At 42.2% G+C, this 24000-nt stretch overlaps 1 protein-coding gene across 5 annotated transcripts in view; it reads right to left on the bottom strand.

Annotated features, from left to right (window-relative positions):
* The window catches only part of LOC126248410 (synapse-associated protein 1), a 339042-nt gene extending 316018 nt beyond the window's left edge, over window positions 1-23024 (bottom strand). For 4 of the 5 annotated variants that reach the window (XM_049949366.1, XM_049949367.1, XM_049949370.1 and 1 more), the window contains exon 1: window positions 22697-23024. In XM_049949366.1, coding sequence (XP_049805323.1) covers window positions 22697-22851 — 155 coding nt within the window. In that variant the 5' untranslated portion in view covers window positions 22852-23024. Of the gene's footprint in view, window positions 1-15211; window positions 15261-22696 lie in introns of those variants that run through there. The other variant, XM_049949369.1, reaches the window with a different exon arrangement.
* Between the last annotated feature and the right edge of the window lie 976 nt (window positions 23025-24000).

Genomic DNA, 24000 nt, shown 5'->3' with positions numbered 1-24000 from the left:
CTGCTAGTAATTGCATGCATTGGAAATATTGTTCATGTGTTTCCTCGTCTCCTTAAGACGGCCAAACGACGATACCTTGCAGTATCCAACAGCACTGACGATAGTGCTCCTGAACCAACGTAATTAATGTTTCACGAGTATGTATGTCGATTATGTTAGTGGATCTATTACGCTTCCTTATGGCACATACGACGTCACATTCGATTCTGTTGAATATTCGCCATCCAGCAGTATATCGTACTAAGTTCTTTAGACATAAATTATTCTAGTTAATCACTTAGCAGTCAACATTCTTGGTTATTAGTCTACAATCGCTAAACCCCATATTTCTTAAAGAACTAGACTCCCACGTGTAACGGACTGTCAAATAGAAGAGACAGGTGCAGAAAGTAAGTAAACTGTTCATTATTTCAAAAGTATTCGCCATAACTGTTAATATATTTATCCCATTGAGACAAGACAGTGAACGCCTTCACGGAAAAATGTTTGCAGTTGCCTATGGAACCATGACTGCACCAAGGCGTACACTCCTCCGTTTGAAGCAAATCGACGACCACGAATGCCTTTCTTCAAGGCTCCAAACATCTGGAAATCGCATCGACACGTATCGGGTCTGTACGGAGGATATGTAAGGGCTTCCCAACAAAACTTCTGCACCATACTCTAAACAACCTTGGCAACATCTGGGCCCGTCCATCAACGTTGCTTCGACTACGCCGCGTTTCGCTGGGGAGCCTTTATACATCCCCCATTGAGTCCAGACACCTGCCTATGCGATTTCCATACTGTTGGAGTCTGAAGAAAGACATTCCTGGCCACATGTTTGCTTCGGACGAAGAACTGCACGTCTGAGTACAATCATAATTCCGCTGGCAACTGCAAACACTTTCCTAGAAGGCATTCACCGTCTTGTCTCATAGTGAGACAAATTTATTAACAGTTGTGGCAATTACTTTTGAAATAATAAACAGTTTACTTACTTTTTTTGCATCTGTCTCTTGCGTCTGTCCGTACCAGATAGGGTTGATAGAAGAGATAAAGAAAATCCAACGCAGAGGAGCACGCTTCGTTACAGGATCATTTAGCAATCGCGAAAGCGTTACGGAGATGATAGATAAACTCCAGTGGAAGACTTTGCAGGAGAGACGCTCAGTAGCTCGGTACGGGGTTTTGTTGAAGTTTCGAGAACATACCTTCACCGAGGAGTCGAGCAGTATATGCTCCCTCCTTCGTATATCTCGCGAAGAGACCGTGAGGATAAAATCAGAGAGATTAGAGCCCACACAGAGGCATACCGACAATCTTTCTTTCCACGAACAATACGAGACTGGAATAGAAGGGAGAACCGATAGAGGTACACAAAGTACCCTCCGCCACACACCGTCGGGTGGCTTGCGGAGTATGGATGTAGATGTGGATTTGACTGCGTTACATAAAACAGTTCCAAACGTGTGATTACAAATGAGTTAATGTTCAAAAATGGCTCTGAGCACTATGGGACTTAAAGGGAGCCGGAGGTGGTCAAATCCAAAAAATTACGATTTTTTTTGCTACCGAAAATTAATTGGAACATTCTTCTTTAATGTAAACTTTGGATTATTGTTCTACTCGCCCTAGAAGTGGAGTTATTACCATTTTCCCCCACGCCTGCAGAGGAAATGGGCGGCCGCTGAATGCATCTAACACCCTCTCGTGATTTCCTGGCGAACTGCTTGGGATTTTCTCGGCCTGTTACGCATACAGCGCCTTATGTTACGCATACAGCGAGTGTGCAAGGGTTGGCTACATTGTTTTCTGTGACAAATGAAGCGCTAAGAGCGCGGAACATCGTCACTTTGCTGTTTACCGTTTCGAATTAGTTCAGTGTTGCGCCTGTTGTTGGTAGTATTATACTTCTTGTGTAAAGCGTTGTTCTGGTTACGATGCCACGTTTTACTAACCGTGTATATAAGAAGAGGAAGAATGTAGGGAAAAGAAAATTAACACTAATACCAAGTTGCGATACTACAATTACTGAAACAGTGCGTTCTTCTGCTAAGCAACACATGGCCGGCCATAGCCCTGTGACATCTTCTAGCAAGAAGCTGACTGGTGGAAGTGACAGATTTCGTGAATATGTTAGTGACAGTGATGATATTAATGAAGACTGAATATTGGATTATTATCTTCTGTGCTGAAAGAAAATGTTCTGTGCAAAATGTGTTCAAGTGTAGGAGTGGGACTAGAGATAACAAAGCACTTTGGTTTAGCTTGTGAGATGAAGATAATCTGTGCATGTTGCAAGTATCAAGTGACTTTCTACAATTCACATGCCAGTCTCTTTGGTGAAAATGGACGATCTAGAGTGTTTGATGTGAATGTTCGACTTGTGTATGGTCTTCGATCCATTGGAAAAGGGTCTGCTGCTGGTAAACTGTTTTGTGGTATTATGAATTTGCCATCGCCTCCAACCAAATTTGGGTACTACTGTGAACTGGTAGGATCCTCTGTTGAAGATGTGGCTTTGAAAACCGTGAAAGAAGCAGTGGAGGAATCTGTAGAAATGAACGGTGGTTCTAGGGATTTGGTAGTGGCATTGGATGGTTCCTGGCAAAAGAGGGGTCATAAATCCCTGAATGGGGTTGTAACTGCTACTTGTGGTGATAGTGCAAAAGTGATAGATGTTGCAATATGATCAAAACATTGTAGGTGCAAAAATAAAATCAAAGGAGAGCACAGTGGAACCTGTGAGGCAAATTTTAGTGGATCAAGCGGAGCAATGGAAGTGGATGAGTGAAACAAATATTTGAACGTACAGTTCCCGGGTACAACGTTTGGTACAAATACTACCTTGGGGATGGTGACTCCAAAGGTTTCAAGACTATAGAGGAACTGAAACCATATGGAAATGAATTTGTAGTTGAAAAGTTGGAATGCATTTGGCATGTGCAAAAGCACGGCTTCGAAGGCTCAAACAAACTTTGGGTTCAAGTAAGCTCAGTGATGGAAAGACAATAGGAGGGATAGGCAGGCTTACTGATGAGGTGATTGAACATCTACAGAGATACTATGGGTATGCTATAAGGCAAAATACTAGTAATGTTAGTGACATGCGAAAAGCAGTGTGGGCATTGTTCCTTCATACTGCCTCTTCCAATGAATACCCTCAACACAGCCTGTGCCCAAAAGATTCCTGGTGCAAATATAATGCAAAAAAGGACTATGATCACAAACATGGTTTGCCAGCAGCTGTGATAAATGCAATAAAACCATTTTTTCATGACTTAGCACAGCCAGAATTGTTGCACAAATGTCTACACGGAAAGACGCAGAATCCTAATGAGAGCGTACAAAATTTGATTTGGAAAGTGATTCCTAAAACGGTGTTTGTAAGCATAAAAACACTGCACTTTGGCATTTACGATGCAATAGCAACCTACAACCAAGGGAACAGTGTGAAATGTGAAGTTCTGAAGGCATTAGGATTTACAGTTGGGGTGAACACTGTACGAGCACTAAGAAATATTGACAGAGAAAGGATAAGAGGAGCAGAAAGAAGAAAAAGGCATATGAAGTATAATGGAACAACAGGCCAGAAAAGAAGACATAAGAGGAAGCTTTTGGAGGATGAAGAAGAAGACCCTGATAATCCATCGTATAGTGCAGGAATGTATTGAGAAACTGATAGCCATTTCCTGTAAATTAGAATTTTTCGAATATAAGGAACATTTTCTCAAAATCCACTCAAGCTAGAGAGATGAAATTTTTATACAGCACTCCTAGTGGTCAAACTTACATTGTAACACAGCCATTTGGCAATATGTTCAGTAGTTTCATTTCAGTTTAATTATAAAGCAATTATTTGTAAAAAAATTTGGGTCATTAATAAAAAAAAATTGGAAGCAAATTAGAAAAGATACTCCAAAATCCCTCTATCATAACTGCAATACTACACCACTCTATATGTAAAAAAAAAATCAAATTTTTTTATTTGGTAGTTTATTCATAAATGTTCCTCAAACTTAGTGATTTTAACATGGGCAGCATAGGCACCTCCGGCTCCCCTTAACATCTGTGGTCATCAGTCCCCTAGAACTTACAATTACTTAAACCTAACCAACCTAAGGACATCACACACACCCATGCCCGAGGCAGGATTCGAACCTGCGGCCGTAGCGGTCGCGCGGTTCCAGACTGTAGCGCCTAGAACCGCTCGGCCATTCCGGCCGGCTGATTTAATGTGTTAAATATTTGACGTTAAGCATGTGGGCGAGAAAAAGTTTAGGAAGGGTTTGAAATAATGCTTAAGTTTGTTGAAAGTCGTTGAGTGCTCTCACTATGAAACACTGGATGTATATAAACAGGGTACTTTGCACTCCATTTTAGGCAAAACCAACTTTTTCAAGCATCTCACTGTTTACGTCGTATCTCCTGAACTATGTGTCGTACAAAGACGTATTTTTCCAGGTACATTCAGCGATGTGTTTAAGTACCGGCTGCAACGTTTGTTGCGAATATAGTCGGGAGTAAAGAAGTAATAAATTACAACGTCATGTTTAATGCCGAAGTTTTACCACATGAACAGCGACAATGCAGTAGGCGAAAACCTTTTTCTATTAGTTATTTTGCAGGGGGTGTCAGCGAGAGAAACTTTCTTGAAGGTTTGAAATTGCGTGTGAAGTTAGTTTGAAGTCAATAAGTCCTCTCATTCTCAAATACTGAATGAATAAAATCTAGAAATCTGTGAGCCGTCAGTTATAAGATTATACCTCTAAAAATACTGAAAATCAAGTTTTTGTTGCTCCTGAAATCCGTTATATACGCAGCCTGCGACTGTTACTGGGTTCCGGCTTAGTTACAAGGGAACCGTACGAACTTTTCCTCGCCAATTTGATTCATAGTGGCAGGGTGTGTAGGGCGTTATATGGACTTCAACATAGGTCAATAGGAAAACATAACTTTCAACAATTTTCAAGAAAATATAGTTTGAAAATTTTAGGCATGTTTATGTACTCTGTAGGGTCGCTAGTTGTAAGATGAGTCTGCAGCCGAGAGAATAAGCGCTTAGTTTCAGAAGTACAAGGTCTTGGATCGAGCCTCGCTACGGGTGATTTGTTTTTTACTCCCATGTAATTCTAACAACATGTTTATTACGACTGTGCAAATTAAAATATTTAATGACTTATTTACTACTTTCCTAATCTTCATACTCAAAAATGAAGAAAACTATCAGCTTAAGGAAACTGAAAAAAAAAAAGATCGCGTGAACTTCCCAATCTGTACAGTCATTTTATTAGTATTATTGTATCTACATTTGTGACAAGCTTAATACACAACCTTTGAAGAACTGCACCATTCAGGATGACACTGCTCGTAGAAACATGGAAAACAATAATTATTGCGATATTCAGCACATGAAATGAACGTCAAAGATTCCCATGTGCATGGTTTTTAAACGTATATTTCAAAACAAACTTGGTTTACCTTCATAAATGGATTCTCGGTCGCCACAAAATTTTGCGGAGACGACGCATATCGAAGCGTGTCACCGATTACTGGTGCAGATAGCTAAAAGGAAGTACGGAAGTAGCACCGGCAGTAACGTTTGATCCAGTGACCCCGCGCTTATGAAACTAAAGGCTAATTCGGTCGGCTGTGGACTACTTGAATAAAAGCGACCACAGAAAGTATGTAAGCATGCGTAAAAACTATTTTCTCATTAATGATTGACATCTGCGTCTTCCTGTTTACATATGTTGAAGTGGTGCCCCTACACATCCTGCCAATACGCATCAATTCGGTGAGAAAAAAAAAAAATTATCTCGATATCTTCAAGTGATCGTAAAAATACGTTTGATTTGAGATACCTTATACATATTACAAGGGGGGGGGGAGAGAGAGAGAGAGAGAGAGAGAGAGAGAGAGAGAGAGAGAGAGAGAGAGAGAGAGAGAGAGAGAGAGAGAGAGGTGTTTTACTTCTTTAGGCTGTAAAGGCTGGACGGATTTGGATGAAATTTGGAATGGAGATAGCTTATACCCTGAATTAACACACAGGGTAAAACCTTATACAGCGTGATTTAGCAGTCTCTATCACTTTCGTTTTATATGAAAAAATGACCTTTTTGTAGGAAATTTAAATTAGTTAATTTTTATCCTGGGATACGTTTCCGCTGGAGGCCACGGTTTTTGAGTTATTCAAGAAAAACGTACAAAAGTGATCTTGAAACACACCTCGACCCATACTTATCCCTCACTAGCGAGGATTTCTAGTATGTTGCTAGTGGCCAGCCGTGGTGGCCACGCGGTTAAAGGCGCTACAGTCTGGAACCGCGCGACCGATACGGTCGCAGGTTCGAATCCTGCCTCGGGCATGGATGTGCGTGATGTCCTTAGGTTAGTTAGGTTTAAGTAGTTCCAAGTTCTAGGGGACTGATGACCACAGCAGTTAAGTCCCATAGTGCTCAGAGCCATTTGAACCATTTGTTGCTAGTGACATTCACTCCTATCATGGTACAAACATTCCCGACTATATAAACAATTCCAGATATTTGACCTGTTTTTGTATCTATTGACCGGGCTATTACGTCATCAGCGTAGTCGGCAACTTCGTTAACATTATTAATTTAAACGTGCCCTTGAGGGTAATGAACGAAAATAGACTTTTGTAAACGTTACGCTACAATTACTAATTATGTTGACAATCAGATCGAAACTTAACAATTACAAGCACAGTAGTTTTTTAGTCAGAAGGCCACACAAATACAAATAGGTGATTATTTTATGCGGTCAAAATTCAGAAAATTACCAGGTAAAATTTACACAAACGCCAGTTTTACAATCTGTAAATGTTCGACTAAGCAAGTGTCGTAATGTGGCCAGTCAATAGAGACCAAAAAGGAGGAATGTGGGAAATAATTCGTGCAGTCACAGATATTTGTACGGTCGTAGGAGAGAGAGGGGGGTGGGAGGGGGGGAGGGTTACCATGAACAACGTACTAGAAATCCTAACCAGTGTGGGGTGAGTGTGGTATTGGGGTTGCGTTTGAAGGTCACTTTTGTACCTTTCTCTTGAATAACTCGAGATCTACTGCCTCTAGCAAAAACGTACCCCATTACAAAATTTAATTACATTTAATTATCCACAAAATTGTCCAGTTTATTGTTTCTGTAGGACCAATAGTTTGCGCGTAGCGAGCGAGAGAACATGAAAAATCTCGCATGTTGTTTATGAAGTCTAGCTACAAAATCGTGGGTTGTATAAAACGACAGCAGTAGGGGCACCTGAATCAACTTGCTTGTACTTACAGGGTGTTTCAAAAATGACCGGTATATTTGAAACGGCAATAAAAACTAAAGGAGCAGCGATAGAAATACACCGTTTGTTGCAATATGCTTGGGACAACAGTACATTTTCAGGCAGACAAACTTTCGAAATTACAGTAGTTACAATTTTCAACAACAGATGGCGCTGCAAGTGATGTGAAAGATATAGAAGACAACGCAGTCTGTGGGTGCGCCATTCTGTACGTCGTCTTTCTGCTGTAAGCGTGTGCTGTTCACAACGTGCAAGTGTGCTGTATACAACATGGTTTATTCCCTAGAACAGAGGATTTTTCTGGTGTTGGAATTCCACCGCCTAGAACACAGTGTTGTTGCAACAAGACGAAGTTTTCAACGGAGGTTTAATGTAACCAAAGGACCGAAAAGCGATACAATAAAGGATCTGTTTGAAAAATTTCAACGGACTGGGAACGTGACGGATGAACGTGCTGGAAAGGTAGGGCGGCCGCGTACGGCAACCACAGAGGGCAACGCGCAGCTAGTGCAGCAGGTGATCCAACAGCGGCCTCGGGTTTCCGTTCGCCGTGTTGCAGCTGCGGTCCAAATGACGCCAACGTCCACGTATCGTCTCATGCGCCAGAGTTTACACCTCTATCCATACAAAATTCAAACGCGGCAACCCCTCAGCGCCGCTACCATTGCTGCACGAGAGACATTCGCTAACGATATAGTGCACAGGATTGATGACGGCGATATGCATGTGGGCAGCATTTGGTTTACTGACGAAGCTTATTTTTACCTGGACGGCTTCGTCAATAAACAGAACTGGCGCATATGGGGAACCGAAAAGCCCCATGTTGCAGTCCCATCGTCCCTGCATCCTCAAAAAGTACTGGTCTGGGCCGCCATTTCTTCCAAAGGAATCATTGGCCCATTTTTCAGATCCGAAACGATTACTGCATCACGCTATCTGGACATTCTTCGTGAATTTGTGGCGGTACAAACTGCCTTAGATGACACTGCGAACACCTCGTGGTTTATGCAAGATGGTGCCTGGCCACATCGCACGGCCGACGTCTTTAATTTCCTGAATGAATATTTCGATGATCGTGTGATTGCTTTGGGCTATCCGAAACATACAGGAGGCGGCGTGGATTGGCCTCCCTATTCGCCAGACATGAACCCCTGTGACTTCTTTCTGTGGGGACACTCGGAAGACCAGGTGTACCGCCAGAATCCAGAAACAATTGAACAGCTGAAGCAGTACATCTCATCTGCATGTGAAGCCATTCCGCCATTGCTACGCATGGTGGATATGTGGAAAATATCGTACTATAGAGTTTCCCAGACCGCAGCGCCATCTGTTGTTGAAAATTGTAACTACTGTAATTTCGAAAGTTTATCTGCCTGAAAATGTACTGTTGTCCCAAGCATATTGCAACAAACGGTGTATTTCTATCGCTGCTCGTTTAGTTTTTATTGCCGTTTCAAATATACCGGTCATTTTTGAAACACCCTGTACCTACCTACCTACCTACCAAAATAGTGGGGGCGAAAAGAGGTGTAGCCCACGGAGCGAGTAGCCATACTTTATTCATCCAGTATTTGAGAATGCAGGTACTTAGTGACTTGCTACAAACATGACACACAATTTCAAACCATTAAGAAACATTTCCTCGCTGACCACCCCCGCAAAATGATGAAAGGAAAAGCGTTTATCGCTTACTGCATTTTCGCTATTACTTCTGACATTCTGCAGACAGTATTCACATACACCACTGAAAGTAATGTCCGCCCCCGGTAGCTGAGTGGTCAGCGCGACAGACTGTCAATCCAAAGGGCCCGGGTTCGATTCCCGGCTGGGTCGGAGATTTTCTCCGCTCAGGGACTGGGTGTTGTGTTGTCCTAATCATCATCATTTCATCCCCATCGACGCGCAAGTCGCCGAAGTGGCGTCGAATCGAAAGACCTGCACCAGACGAACGGTCTACCCGACGGGAGGCCCTCGTCACACGACATTTCATTACTGAAAGTAACAGCAATAGTACCATCGTACGACACACAGTTCACGAATTAAGGTGTTATAGATACTGAAATGCGTAACTGTCGCATCAAGTATAAGGTTTAATTTTATTACTGCTTTGCTATCTTCATTCGCAATACATTTCGCAGACAGTAGCCACATAAACCGCTGAATGCACCTGAAAATAGCCGGCCGTGGTGGCCAAGCGGTTAAAGGTGCTCCAGTCTGGAACCGCGCGACCGCTACGGTCGCAGGTTCGAATCCAGCCTCGGGCATGGATGTGTGTGATGCCCGTACGTTAGTTAGGTTTAAGTAGTTCTAAGTTCTAGGGGACTGATGACCTCAGAAGTTGAGTCCCATAGTGCTCAGAGCCATTTGAACTTTTTTTTTTTTTTTGTACTCATCGTTCAGTAGAGACGACGTGATAAACATTTTGCTGCGTGAAAAAGAAACTGAAGAGCGAAATTCACTAGAGGTACAGGCGAAATAGTGTACACATACGTGTGAAATATGTTAAATATATCTGAAATATATTTGCCATGGGTGTACGCGGGCAAAGCCACGGTTAATAGGCTCACCCTAAACGCTTTGAACGATTTCAAGTACATTTGGTACACACATTAGTTACAGTCTGGAAATAATTACTGTGGGGTGAGAACGCCCAGCATCCTATTGGGATGGGGGTGATAACGTGGAGAGAGGAGGAGACGGGCAAAGACAGGGGTGAGGATGAAATGGACAGAGGCAGGAGAGAGAGAGAGAGAGAGAGAGAGAGAGAGAGAGAGAGAGAGAGAGAGAGGAGAGAGAGAGGGAGAGAGAGAGGGAGAGAGAGAGAGGGAGAGAGAGAGGGAGAGGAGAGAGGGAGAGAGAGAGGGAGAGAGAGGGAGAGAGGGGGGGAGAGGGGGGGAGAGAGGGAGAGGGGGGGAGAGAGGGAGAGGGGGGGGAGAGAGGGAGAGGGGGGAGAGAGGGAGAGGGGGGAGAGAGGGAGAGGGGGGAGAGAGGGAGAGGGAGGGAGAGGGGGGAGAGAGGGAGAGGGAGGGAGAGGGAGGGAGAGGAGGGGAGAGGGAGGGAGAGAGGGAGAGGGAGGGAGAGAGGGAGAGGGAGGGAGAGAGGGAGAGGGAGGGAGAGAGGGAGAGGGAGGGAGAGAGGGAGAGGGAGGGAGAGGGGGGAGGGAGGGAGAGAGGGAGAGGGAGGGAGAGGGGAGAGGGAGGGAGAGGGGGGAGGGAGGGAGAGGGGGGAGGGAGGGAGAGGGGGGAGAGAGGGAGAGGGGGGAGAGAGGGAGAGGGGGGAGGAGAGGGAGAGGGGGGAGAGAGGGAGAGGGGGGGAGAGAGGGAGAGGGGGGAGAGAGGGAGAGGGGGGAGGGGGAGAGAGAGGGGGGGGAGAGAGGGAAGAGAGAGAGAGAGAGAAGAGGACGAGGTGGAGTAATAGAAGACAGAAATATATACGTACCTGGGAATTCTTTTAACTACTGTGGAACTGCACGTGGCACCACGGGGCGAGCTTGTATCATATGTATGGAAAGACCAAATCAGGAAGGTTTTTTTAATTTTTTTTATTTTACAGTAATCTCCAGCAACATGACTGCCAGACCAACGGAAAAGGTATTTTTAGCACTTCATGCCGCAACTGCAAGACGTCAGTGATAGTTCGGGATGGGGCTTCACAGCACTTCCTGAACGATGTTCACGAGTTCATGGATACTGAGTTTTACGGTGATGGCTCGGTCGTGCATCAGTTGGCAATCTTCGGTTGCTGGCAAGACATCTCACGTTGTCCGGACCTGACACCGTGTGATTTTCGCCTGTGGGGATATACCAAAGGCTCTGTCTTCTCACACCTCCTCTTCCCCACAACATAGCTGACGTATGAGTGCCTATCACGGCAGCTGTTAGTGACATCGATGCAAGCACTTTAGTCGTCTGGACATGTGTCGTGTGACTAGCGGTTCACAGATTGAAAAGGGCACAAAAAACTTTTTTAGTTGCTGTTTATAGAGGGCACAAAAAACTTTAGTTGCTGTTTACATACAAATAATCATGTAGTACCTACAGAAAAAACGTTTACCGTAACTCTGAAGTGTCAAGATCATTTTAAAAAATCGTGTGTGTGTGTGTGTGTGTGTGTGTGTGTGTGTGTGTGTGTGTGTGTGTGTCACAGTGTCTAACGCCTTTCGGAAATCTAATCTGTCTACGTGTTCATTAGCCCCTGCTGTTTGCTGGTTATCGTGCGTGATAAGGAAAGCTGTCTCTCATACAACTGCTTTTTCCCGAATCTGTGCTGGTCCTTCGATAGAAACTTATTTCCCTTCAGTAACGTCAGAATGTCGTGCTAAAAACCACTCTCGATGCGACTAATGATCATGCTGCTCGAAACCCGATTCATTACCAAAAAACACGATTTCGAATGCTCCAATAGGTGTATGTTAGCTATACTGGTCCGTACTTTTGTGCATCCATTCTTTTACCCTTTAGTGAAGAGGGGTTTCAAGCACTGTCTTCCAGTCACGCGGGAGTATTTGCTGCGCGACATATTCTAGATAAGTATGTGCTAGGAAATTGACTAAGTCCTTGAAACGCAAAATCAAATAGTAATTGTGCCAGGACTCTATTTTGAGTAGTCTTAACAGTTTTCAAACCAGTTTTTGATAGATCCTACGCTAGGATTTGACTCATAATTATTGTACACTTCACAGGTGCTACTTCGTGTGGTTGCATTGATTGCCAGTAAGTTATTTCAGTTTCCTTGCATTCTCTTTTGTAGATAGTAATCCGATTCTGAAGAGTGAAACACCGTCGAATTCTTCTCCGTTGGAACTACGAACTAAGAGCCGAAATTACTGTAGTTCCATTTGAAAAAGCGAAGCTGATACAGATTCCTGTAATAAAGGTGTGTAGGGATTTTACGTCCGTTAGTGAGGACTTTCTCACAATTCATCTGCGTGAAAACAACTGCGGTATTTTTAACACTTCAGAAAGTACCCGATATGAACACAAATTAGCTGAATCATCCTTAATATTTAGCTTTAGAAGTTACCGAAACATTCTGCTGCGAATCAGTGTATTTGAGTGGCGGGTGGATGATTAGCTAAAGATTAGTCACATAATTCAATGTTCTGGAAGTAACTAGCACCTACTTGTGAGGCTGAAGTCACTTTTTTTTGTCAGGACACTCACCGATGAAGTTAGCAGCCTCTGACATTTGAAAATAATCTCCCGTCTTCGCACAATGTACTTTCGATTAATTATTTTGGTTCCAATATCTTTGTTGTACTTTTCATTCGAATTACTGAAACATAAGTATCATCAAAATGTGTTTCTACGTTGTGTGTAAGCACTGTCGTGGAAAAGAATTAACACAAAAACAAAAGTGACACATTTAACAATTTTGTCAGTTTGTCTACGGAAACAATAAGAAACATAGCATTAGTTATCCAAGAGCTGCAGTGTGCCAAGAGCTGAGGTGTGTAAAGAGAAACCAATTTAATTACGTGTGATACAAAAATTACGTAGATATGATTTATTGACAACAACAACGAATTTTTGTTATTCGGCTAGCAATATAAAATTTGTACATTGCAACTCTAATAATTTCTTCAACAACAAATAATAAGAAAGATTATTTGGTGGATATGACACACACCGTATTACAAAACCGAATACATACTTCACACTGAAAACAATAATTTTTAGATTTACATAAAACCATTTTATAATTTCCCTCTTACCAATTGACTATCGTTGTTCACTGTCTTCTCCTGAAAATATTAGCATTACGATGTGAACATTTCTAATTCTAAACTTTAGTATGGTTCTACACTGTCGTTTATACTTACGTAAGCCACTCTGTCTATAATTAGCTGAAGGGAATTAGCTCGGTCGCAGAATAAAAATAATCGCCCATTAATGGAGAGACGATTACTCGGAACGACGTAGTACCACAAGAGGGAAATAACATTAAAGGAAACAAATATCAGTTAGGAACAGTAGAGCTAAGTTCACAAAGGGTGTTGAGTTTACGAAGAAAGTTTGTCGACGTAATGAGGAGTCGGCTGTTAATATTCTAACTGCCACATTAAAGAGAACTAAGGTGCCTGCTACATCAGCTGTCACTTCCCCATTAAAAGAATCCAAGATACCGTACACACAACACATGATAGCAGAAGTACGCTGCAGAAAAGAAAAGCAGTGCGAATCATAAGAATTTCAATTACTGCTTTTGCTAAGTTTTTTTTTTTTTTTTTTCTGGACGTATTGTGCTGATCTCCGTTTTCCAAGAAAAGCTGACTCCGCCCGATTTCGGCTCGGAGTGCTTTGGCTTTCCATAACTTCCGTAAGGCACCCTACAAACTACTGATTCTCTTCGGTGGACCATGAATAAGTCCTGCCGTACAGCTACTGCAGAGAAAAATGCATGCTTCACACAATCAGGGAGATTTACTGTCAAAAGCTCTTGCATGTGTATCTCTTGCAATCTACGCTCTCCACTGCCATCATGGGAAGACTTTCCGTTCTGACGAATCGCTTGCGTAGCACTTGTTGCTTCCCAAAGGGGTCGCCTGGAAGAGAATCGTTCAAAAAAATGCTGTTCATTATTGTTGGCAATCAGCGAATAAGTAAATGCTGCAGTATGAGCAAATTTTCAGTCGGTTGTGCAAGTTTTAGGAGGCATCGAGGACACATTCTGGATTATTTTCTTCATATTTGGTATAGTGTGCGAAATGCGAAGAAATAAACATCGCACCCAAAAATCTTTCTTACAGTGTGAGGCTGGAACTTTCTGTACAATAACTTACAATGAACTGCCTACAGCTTCTCGTTTCGGTCTGTGTTTATTAATTAAATTACGACGTGCTGTTACGCTATCACACCAATCTTATGGTCTCGCGAAAGCTTGAAATACGACTCCTGGAAGAGCGCCGCGTGTGATTTAATGTCTTTTAGAATACAATGTCCCAAACAATACAACCAGAACTACGATAAACGATTATGTATAATGCGAACCATTAATGTAGGGAAATAAGTAAGCAACGTGCTGCTGATACGCGTCGTTCTAATTTAATTGCTAAGTAGTAATTGAAGCGTTAGTTGCCCGATTTGGAATTTCCTCGCATGCTGGTGGTTCCATAATTCAGCCACGTCCAGTCTTTTCCTTCTGGCTTTGCAGTTCATTATGTACACGTATTATAATGACCTCTACGTCGAATACACCTTAAACGCCATTAAGTGAGGCATTTCTTTAAAACAGAACGAGAATTGTCTCATTCAGCATCTGCTAATTGTAACAACAAGCATTTAAAATTACGGTTCAAACAACCACTCTCGGGGCTATTGTGCTGTCATCCTGAGATGTGGTCGTTCTTAACTAAAAAATTTAAGTGTCCTGTAAAAGGCTCACGAGCTAAAAATTGTTTCAGAAATCTGTTTACATAATGATTCCCAATACTTCCCAACAATAACATAAAAAAAATAAATGCACGTCGATACTAGGGGTTGCAAATTAGTTTGTCATTCACACTCGTTTTCCCTTGTAAATGCACTTTTCTATATTACAGTAGAATATTTTGTCTACATTGAGGTCATTGTACATGTCATCTGAATTGCGGCATTGCTCAATCAGTATGGGGTGATTTGGCGAAAACACGTGGACCGTAAATGAGGCTGACAACTTATTGTGTTTAATCTTCACACCATCTCTCTCATTCTATAAGGCGCTAACAATGCTATCACAATGATAGTGTATCATCGTTTTCGGATGTTATGACGCTATCCGAATAAAAGCCGTATAGGATACTAAAAACTAACAGAAATTCAAACAAACGTGACGAAACTTTACACTCTAGCTACTGGACAGACAAGGCGAAGAGAACGAAGACTGAGGGCCACACACGATGAGAGAGAACTCGTCTTCGTGTGGGAGATGGTAACTTACGTGCCAAACATTCTCTTGCCCGAGCGCCGCACGCGATGTTCGCAGTCCAAGCTCCGGGCGGGAACTGTGTGTCTGCTCGGAAATACGCGCTATATGAGGGGAAGGAAGTGGGTGCCGATTTTCTGGAAGTGGAAATGGTGGGGGAAGTGCTCGTAGTGGGGAGAGAGGGTTGGCAGGGGGGGGGGAGGGAGAGGGGCGCAACGTGACGTGGGAGCCGTCCTGCGATTGGCCGACACGGATTTATGCGCTCGACCTGCGTAGAAGTGGTGAACGGCAGGCCACGTGCCGAAACAGTGGTGTCTTCCAATTTCTCCTGAATTAAAGATTTAAGCAAAATGACAAAAAACAGAACAGTATTCCCTGCATTTTCATACAATTATAGTTACGACATCCGTGAGTGGGAACTACGTTTTGAGCCATACATAGTCTTTTCGAATCGTCTACAATGTCTCTTTGATACAGCAATTTGTCTTAAAATTTGACAGTGACTAAACGTGTCATTGTATCTTTAAAAAAAAAAAAAATACGGAACTTACGGGAGAAGAGTTACTGAAGTTGATCCCTGGGGGAACACGTATAGCTAAATAGCTAAATGTGCTAACATCTTTATACAGTTTTGAAACAAAAAAGATAATTTTTGTGATAGAAATTTTAGAAAGATAGTCTGTGCATGAGAAATTTGTACTCAAACTGCCATTTACGGCCAGTAAAGCCACGGGTAAAAAATAATATGCAACAAATGTCAAAAATCATATAAACTACCACTAAGAACACGGCCCAACGACGGTGTTGCGTTGCAGAGCTGTGCAAAGCAACGTACTCCATACGCAGTATGTATGCTGCGACAAAAAGAGATACAAAGAATGAGACGTGCGTGACAACAGTTTCGGTAACAATAATGCTATAATCGAAACACGTTCGTGCACGAGAGTTATAGCGGAGGCAGCTGTTTGAAAGAATATCGACAGCTGCATTCAAACACACAAAAGGGTAGCGCTTGAATGAGTTGTGTTTGTTTTTAAGAAAGCGACGTGTACATTAGAAACTGGCTGAAAATAATGAACCAATTTTTTGTCTAACGAGTGAGCCAAACCAGTTACAGCGAACGGACATTGGCGAGTGCACCAACTGCGCAAGTGCACTGCCGCAAACGAGGTTTTTTTTTGTCCATCCGCACTCCATAATTCGAGAACAACACTAAGGAAGACTTCGTCTCTTTTTGTATCCAGCGATCTTAGGGCACATACCTGATTTATATTACAACGCCAAAATAATCAATAAAGATTGATTTACAGTCCTGGGTTAAACCAGCAGCACAACTGTTCTAGTCCAGTTGCCAGAGGGGGGCGAAGTCCCTTAATTTTCACAGCCACTTTTTGATCTTCAGTGCGTAGCCCAGCTGCTGTCATTATAAGAAGCGCTTCTGCGTTCTCTGTGTAAGCAATTCATTTCCGGTACACGAAATGAAGAAATGTTTCTGACCTTAGCAAAAACGAGAGAATGGCCCCTCTCTTTCTGACAACACTATCTTTCTGGGAGTTGCTACGCTCAAATACTTTATTGCGTGTCAAGCGAGAGGCAACATGATTTTTGTGATTTAGCGGAACAGTTGTAATCAAGGACCACTACTGAAGTCTCGGTACAGCTTTATTCGTTCTTAATTTTTAAAGATCAGAACTTACGAATGACAGTACCTGGATTTCCCTTTCCGGCGTCTACTACAACTGCAGAACACGACCCCTCTCCCCCCTCCCCCTACACACACACACACAAACACCTATTAACCACCCTGGTGCAAGAAATACTGTGACAGTAATGTGAATGAACTTGATGTCGCTATGGAATGCGAGTTGATAACACTCGACTGCAAAGTTCGTCTGTTTAACAGTGACTGCAAAGTACCAAGCCTACTTGATGTCAAAATGCGTTCTGTGTTCCTACAATGGTTTCATATGGCAGACTGTGTCCCTGCCCCAACTGTTCAGGGTGGTCCTTTTAGGGTGAATGATGGCTTTATGTCTACAAGCAAATGTAAGTACTGGCTCTCCCCCCCCCCCCCCCAATTCCACAAACCAAGATGCAACACATTATATGAAACACTTAACAGTTACAACGAAGAAACACTTGACAGTTAACAAGCGCTGAGGGAAACTAGTGACACGCACAACCTTACACAGTGCTGAAAGGAAACAGCACCGTTCAGAATGCAACTATCAACATATTTGGCACGGAAGACGTATAGCTAGTAGCGATATTGCTAGAGGGAGTTGCGAAGGGATGGCGAAGGGACACGTAGAGGGAGGTGGGGGTGGGGAGGGATGGAGGGCACAATTATGTTGGCCCTAACTTGGACAGAGGAAGAAATTAATACTTACATGTAATATATAAAAAAAAGTCGTCTACCGCACGATAAGTTTCCAGCTTATCGAAAAATGATTACAATATGGATGGCACTCGAACTCTGAGAAGGTTAGACCGCTGGGAGCTCTTGAGCGATGTTCTGAATTAAGTAGTACCACGGGGGGAGGGGATGTCGGGACGGAAAAGAGGGCGAAAATTTGGTACTTACGTCACATAGACGTCACTCCGTGAAAGCCAATTTTCATTCATGAATCTGCCGTGATGGGAATTACTATTCAGTCGACGGGGTGACAGTACAATCGATTCAGAGCAAGGTCTCACTTATATGTGTCTCGGCTCAGGCGTCCAGTCGCGGCAGAAACGTGACGAGTTCTGCCAAGTAATGAGTTTTCATCCAACTACTTTCAGTCATTGCGACCAAAGTCCCAGCTTCAATATGTTTTGTCTTCAGTGTTGTCTTAAATATTTTGTGTGCAAATTAGTGACAAAGCTGTTCTGTCGTATCGCAGAGACTGAGTTCAAACCACATGTTTCAGTTGCAACCATGGTCTGGAACAAGACTTTGGTAAGTATTCACAATCATCATGTTTGTAATTCATAGCATAATGGAGAGAAAAGGGAAAAGTAACATTTTTAAGCTTGGAGAATAGAATGGTACAGTTGTTTCTTTCATGTGCAAATGGCTCTGAGCACTATGGGACTCAACTGCTGAGGTCATTAGTCCCCTAGAACTTAGAACTAGTTAAACCTAACTAACCTAAGGACATCACATACATCCATGCCCGAGGCAGGATTCGAACCTGCGACCGTAGCGGTCTTGCGGTTCCAGACTGCAGCGCCTTTAACCGCACGGCCACTTCGGCCGGCCTTTCTTTCATGTAGAGGTCCTGCGTGGCTGTTAAGCACTTTCGAAAGATGAAACCTAACTCAGCGGTACACGAATTAGCTCTGACTACGTACATTCTCGTCAATTTGGAATACAGTGATGAAACTATAAAAGTTAGAAATACCCAACGAACTCTAAAACAAAACTCAACTCTGCATCATTTTGCTTGAGGAACGAATCGCATACGGAAAATAGCAGTAACCTGCTTTGGTTTTGTATTTAGTCGCTGATGCCTTTACACAGTGACAAAATTACGAAAAGATCAAGTAACAGTTCCCTGAAGAATTCAGAACAGATTAAGAAGGAATTGGATGTTTTAGAGAGGTGTCAGAAGGGCTCAAAATTGGGCATATATCCGAAGACAGAAATTCATAACACAGCTTCGATTATAATAATATTCACCACGTTCTTACAAATATGAATTATGTATGTATTACGTAAGTGTGCAATCCACCCGGCGTCAATAACAACCGCATAAGAGAAACGATATAAAAGCAATGATAGCAACTGATTGCTGGACCACAAAGAACCAAGCAATATTTTCTCAACAATAATTGCGTTCAAACTCGGTATTACGTTTGGCTTGATGTAGTGCTTTAACCCAGATCTTTCAAAGCAGCAGACGTGCGCTAATTAAATTTGGAAGGGCTCCAGTTTTCACTAATGTCCATAGAAAGGACAAGCGGTAGTGAACTGGCAGTCTCTTCATACGTGCCTCGTGTTAATTTCAAACATTCTTGTAGACTAGCATTAGATACGGTGTGCTGCTATTTTTGTGTCTGCTATCGGGTCTATGCGAATGCATTACTATTTCCCGAAAGATTATTTTACCATACACTGACTGTTCGTCTAACTCAGCTGTCGAGGTCTCTTCTACCTATTGCTTGCAGTTATAATTTTTTATTTATTTATTTATTTTTTTTTACTGAGAAATTTCTTCGGTAGAAAATATTCCTGGTAGTTACGTCAGGAAAGTGGAATTTTCGACATCTTCGCGAGCTTTTCCTTTCGAAAACGATGGATCAAATTACTTGCATTAAATTTTGCTTAAAAAATGGAAAATTCAGCACCGTATTCCAAATGTTGACTGTCGCTTTTGGCGAATCTACTATGATTAAGATATGAGTTTGCGAATGGTATAAATGTATCAAAGAGGGGTCGAGAAGACACTAAAGACGACGACCGCCATTGCACATGAAATACTGGTGACAGTTTGCAAGAAGTAAAGAAAATGGTTCTGGAAAATCGCCGAATCACCATCAGAGGGGTTGCTGCTGATGTCGGCATATCCTTTGGCTCATGCCAAATAGTTTTTTTCGGGTGTTTTTGGCACGAAACGTGTGGCAGCAAACTTTTCCAAAATTGTTGAATTTTGACCAAAACCAACGTCGACAACGAACCAGAAGTAAAAATGAGGTTGTAACTGGTGACGAAACATTGGCGTAAGTGTATGACATCGAGACAAAGGCCCAACCGTCCTAATGAAAACTGCCTGCAGAGCCAAAACCGAGTAAAAAGTAGACAAATTCGATCACATGAGAAGGTTCTTCCGTTTTCTTCGATTGCAATGGGATAAGCTTGAGTTCCTCCCTTATGGTCGAGCAGTGAACAAGATACCTTGAAGCCATGCACCTTTTGCGTGAAGCAATCCGAAGACGACGACCAGAATTGTAGCAAAACCATTCGTGGAAATTGCATCACGATAATGATCCCGCTTACATCTCAATGCTAGTTCGTAATTTTTTGGTAAAAAAAACAAAGTGCTATTGTCTCGGCCATCGTATTCACCGGACATGGCCCCCCGCGACTTCCTTCTATTGCCGAAACTGGAGAGATCCATGAAAGGACGTTTTGCCATCACTGATGAGAAAAACAGAATCGCTGAAGGTGCTGAACAAACGACGAAACGTGAGTTCCGTAAGTTCTTCGAAGATTGCAAAGCGCGCTGGTGTACGTATTATATCTGAGGGGGATTACTCTGGAGGCCAATGTTGATGAATAAATACAGATTCTTTAAGAAAAACAAAAATTCTCATGACTTTTTGATTACACCTCGTATATGACAAGATTGTGACACCGAATTCAGCAGCGAAATCATTATCAATTGAATTTCGTTGTTCGTAACGCATCTCCCAGTCCTCAAGCTTGTACAACGTGATCATTAGAAAGGAGAATACCATTCGGGTGGAAGGAGCGGGAGGCGGGGGAGAAGACGATCAGAACTTAACATCTCGTCGACGTCGCGCTCATGAATGGCACAGGACATGTTCAGTAGGAAAAATGATAACGAATCACTGGCCACTGATTCACCTCATGTGATTCTGCAAAAGCTGATCGAGACTAACGTCGCTTAATTCCAACTTACGTTAGAATGTGCACCTTGCATGACGGAAAAAGGTAAGCCTATGTAATTTTATTTGGCATTATGCAAAGGACGCCAATCTCAGTGATTTTTTTTTAATGTTGTGGAAGGTTTAGGATAATACTGAAAGAGATAACTCACTGTTGGGATTCATGTGTAGGAAATTTTATGTCGTTGAAACTCATAGGTGACTGACCTCTAGTTCTGTCTCATTATTTACAAGAGCTGAGCTTTAGAGAACACACACAGGAATGTCCGCACATCAGTACTTACTTGACTAAAATATGTTGCACGACATTGTTTCTAGGGCAGTTTTATGACAATAGTTACTTAGCTACAAAAGAGGGGAGCAAAATTTATACAAGTTTCTCGAACATCTCTGAAACAGCAGCAAACGAATGAAGTATATGGTGAGACCATTTCATGAATGGCAACATACAAAAAAATTCGAAAGACTAAACTTTTAGAATTTATCTGCATTCCTACTTATGTATTCTTCACTTTATCATAAATGCGAAAACCATGCAAGGCAAGCTGGCCTGAAAGAAAATTGTACTCAAACTCAACAAGCTTATTTTCCACTTCTCAGCTTACTATTTAACACTACTCTGTGACAGTTCTAAATACGGAATTACGTGTCACATCATCAGAAAAGCCAGCTGACAGAAAATACCATTGTGATTCTTCGTTTTAATTAATATTCAATCTGTGTTATCACTAAGTGACATCAACCAAAGTCACTTTTCCCTCTCACAGAATAATGGAACAGTTAAGTAATTTTCTGCTCTGCATTCAGTATGTTAATAACTGACTAATACGCAATGAAAAATAACTTTGTTGGAAATGCAGTGCAAATTTATGTACTACATACAACAGTGACTTTCTTAACATTTATTAACGCCAAGCTACTTTTACTACAGTACATCTATCTTTGCATATGCTCTCTGATGCTCACATTGCTATAAACGCAGTTTACACACTACATTGCTGTGAACACTTGTCATATAATATCACAGCAGAAAGTTTGTTATTTGTGCGTGCCATGAACTACACTTGCTATAATGTGAAACGTTTTAAGTGATTTTAAAAAGCATGAATATCTGATAACAAGCTACTTTTTTCCATGAGTGACACCTATAATTCACTTAACAAGAAATGTATTTTGTTACTTCCTCACTAAGTCCATACATCTTTGTTTAAACGCGGATCTGAAACGCAGTATAACAACAAAACTAACAAACCCTACAGTACTTGATTAGACGTTATCTGTTACAACCGGATGTAAACAGCTATATCAAAAGAATACACTACACATTGTTACAAAAGAAAAACTGATGTGACAGCAGTAGCGAGAAGAGCAGAATAAAGTTTTCGAATAAAGAACTGCGAAACAACTGTGATTAGAAATCACTGACATAACATTTGACATGAACTTGATGCTTCCACAAATATCTAAAACTTCGTACTTGATGCTTGTACAAACAAACATTTGTGACTTATGTATTTCTAAACTCAGTTTAAAGTGTTTACACTGCAAAGCACGACGCAGAGGAGAGTTAAAACATTTTCACATATTTAGACTAAATACCGCAATGACAAAACGATGTTGCCCCACCACGACCCACCTGATGATACGTGAATGTATGTCATACGCGGCCCTTAACCTCAAAGATAGTGTGCGAGAAGACGTATTAACAAATGCTCGATACGACACACACATTACTTTCGAATGTCAATACTATAAGGAAATTCTGCTGAGCATATACAGCAAATGTTACAACTTCACATCTTGATAATGAGATAAATCGTGAATGAATTAGTTAAATCGAGCACAAAAATAGCTTAACATAATCTCCTAAATACATGCAAATCATACCTGTCTTTCTTATTTTCAGCTTCAGTGTTGCTTATCACGTCATTCTCCACAGCATGAGGCGACAAGTTCTCTTCTTCGCTCTTCTGGGGATCACCATCTTTCTTTGCCGTTCCCCCCATCCAGCTACTCACTTGATTCGTAAGTCCGGAAAACATGTCTTTTACAAAAAAATGTAGAGGGTCCGGTTGGATGAGAGACCACCGAGGTACTGTGTTTCACTGAGACTCAACAGCGCCGAACGTTTCAGGCATGCTCACGGAGCGCTATGATCGTCACCCGTATATATCTCGGGCCACCAAGTTTACTGCAGCGAAATTTGGCCGATCGAAGAAGCCTGCTAGTAGTACTGGAGTCTGCCGCCAGATGTCACCACGCGCAGAGGGAGCGCGCCAAGCTTGAGTATGGGTGCTGCACGAGGCGAGTGAACGCGCCGAACTGCACTTTGTAGTGCTACAGAATTCTTCGAATGCACCCTTTTCTGATGATAATTACTTCAGTTTTATTTTGTCACTGTACTCAAAAAATACAGGCATTATTTATACTTTTTCGAGCACTGTGATCTTTCGTTGGTTACTCTTCGAAGACGAAACAATCTGATTTTTTTCAGTGAAGGACATCTGTCATACTTGTCAGTAAGTTGCACATGAGCTACGTTAATACATTATGTGCGTAAGTAACAGTACCAGTAACTGAGTAAATGACTCCCTTCGTCGATAGATATGTTAGCTTGGAATTATACTGTACTGTTTATTTTTTATTTATTGATTTTCAATTCCCCCCGAAGGGGGGCGGGCTGACAGCAGCTTAGTATGCTGCTCTACAGCCTACAGACTTTTTTTAAAAAACGGAAGAAGAAAAGAAACAAGAAAAACAGGCGATAAAACGGTGACTTAAAGCGTAAAATGGCGAAAAAATGCGGAAAGTTAAAACAGAAAGCAAAAGGTGTTGGCAATGTTAATGAAAGACACAGGAATCAGACAAGTAACATAGTACACACACAATTAAAAAACATGGCGACAGTCTGGTTTCTGTTCGCAAGAGATAAAAAGCACACCCAGCGACAGTATGATGGCCGTTCGCAACACTTCCCAAAAAACACAACACGGAACACTCACTGTAAAACACTGCACGAAAATGGTGGCACAGAGATGACACTCCCGAGCCAAAGGCAGATGGGGGGGGGGGGACCTGGAGGAGGGGGAGGAACAAGGAGCGCGGAAGGAAAAAACGAAAATGGGGGGGGGGGACCAAGGAGGGAGAGGACTCATAAAGGGTGGAGGGGCAGGGCAGATGCGAGAGGGAAT

This window comes from Schistocerca nitens, chromosome 3 (genome assembly GCF_023898315.1).
Source record: "Schistocerca nitens isolate TAMUIC-IGC-003100 chromosome 3, iqSchNite1.1, whole genome shotgun sequence".
Classification (NCBI taxonomy): domain Eukaryota; kingdom Metazoa; phylum Arthropoda; class Insecta; order Orthoptera; family Acrididae; genus Schistocerca; species Schistocerca nitens.
The sequence above is the reverse complement of the archived record's forward strand: the minus strand, read 5'-3'. Positions and strand labels throughout refer to the sequence as shown.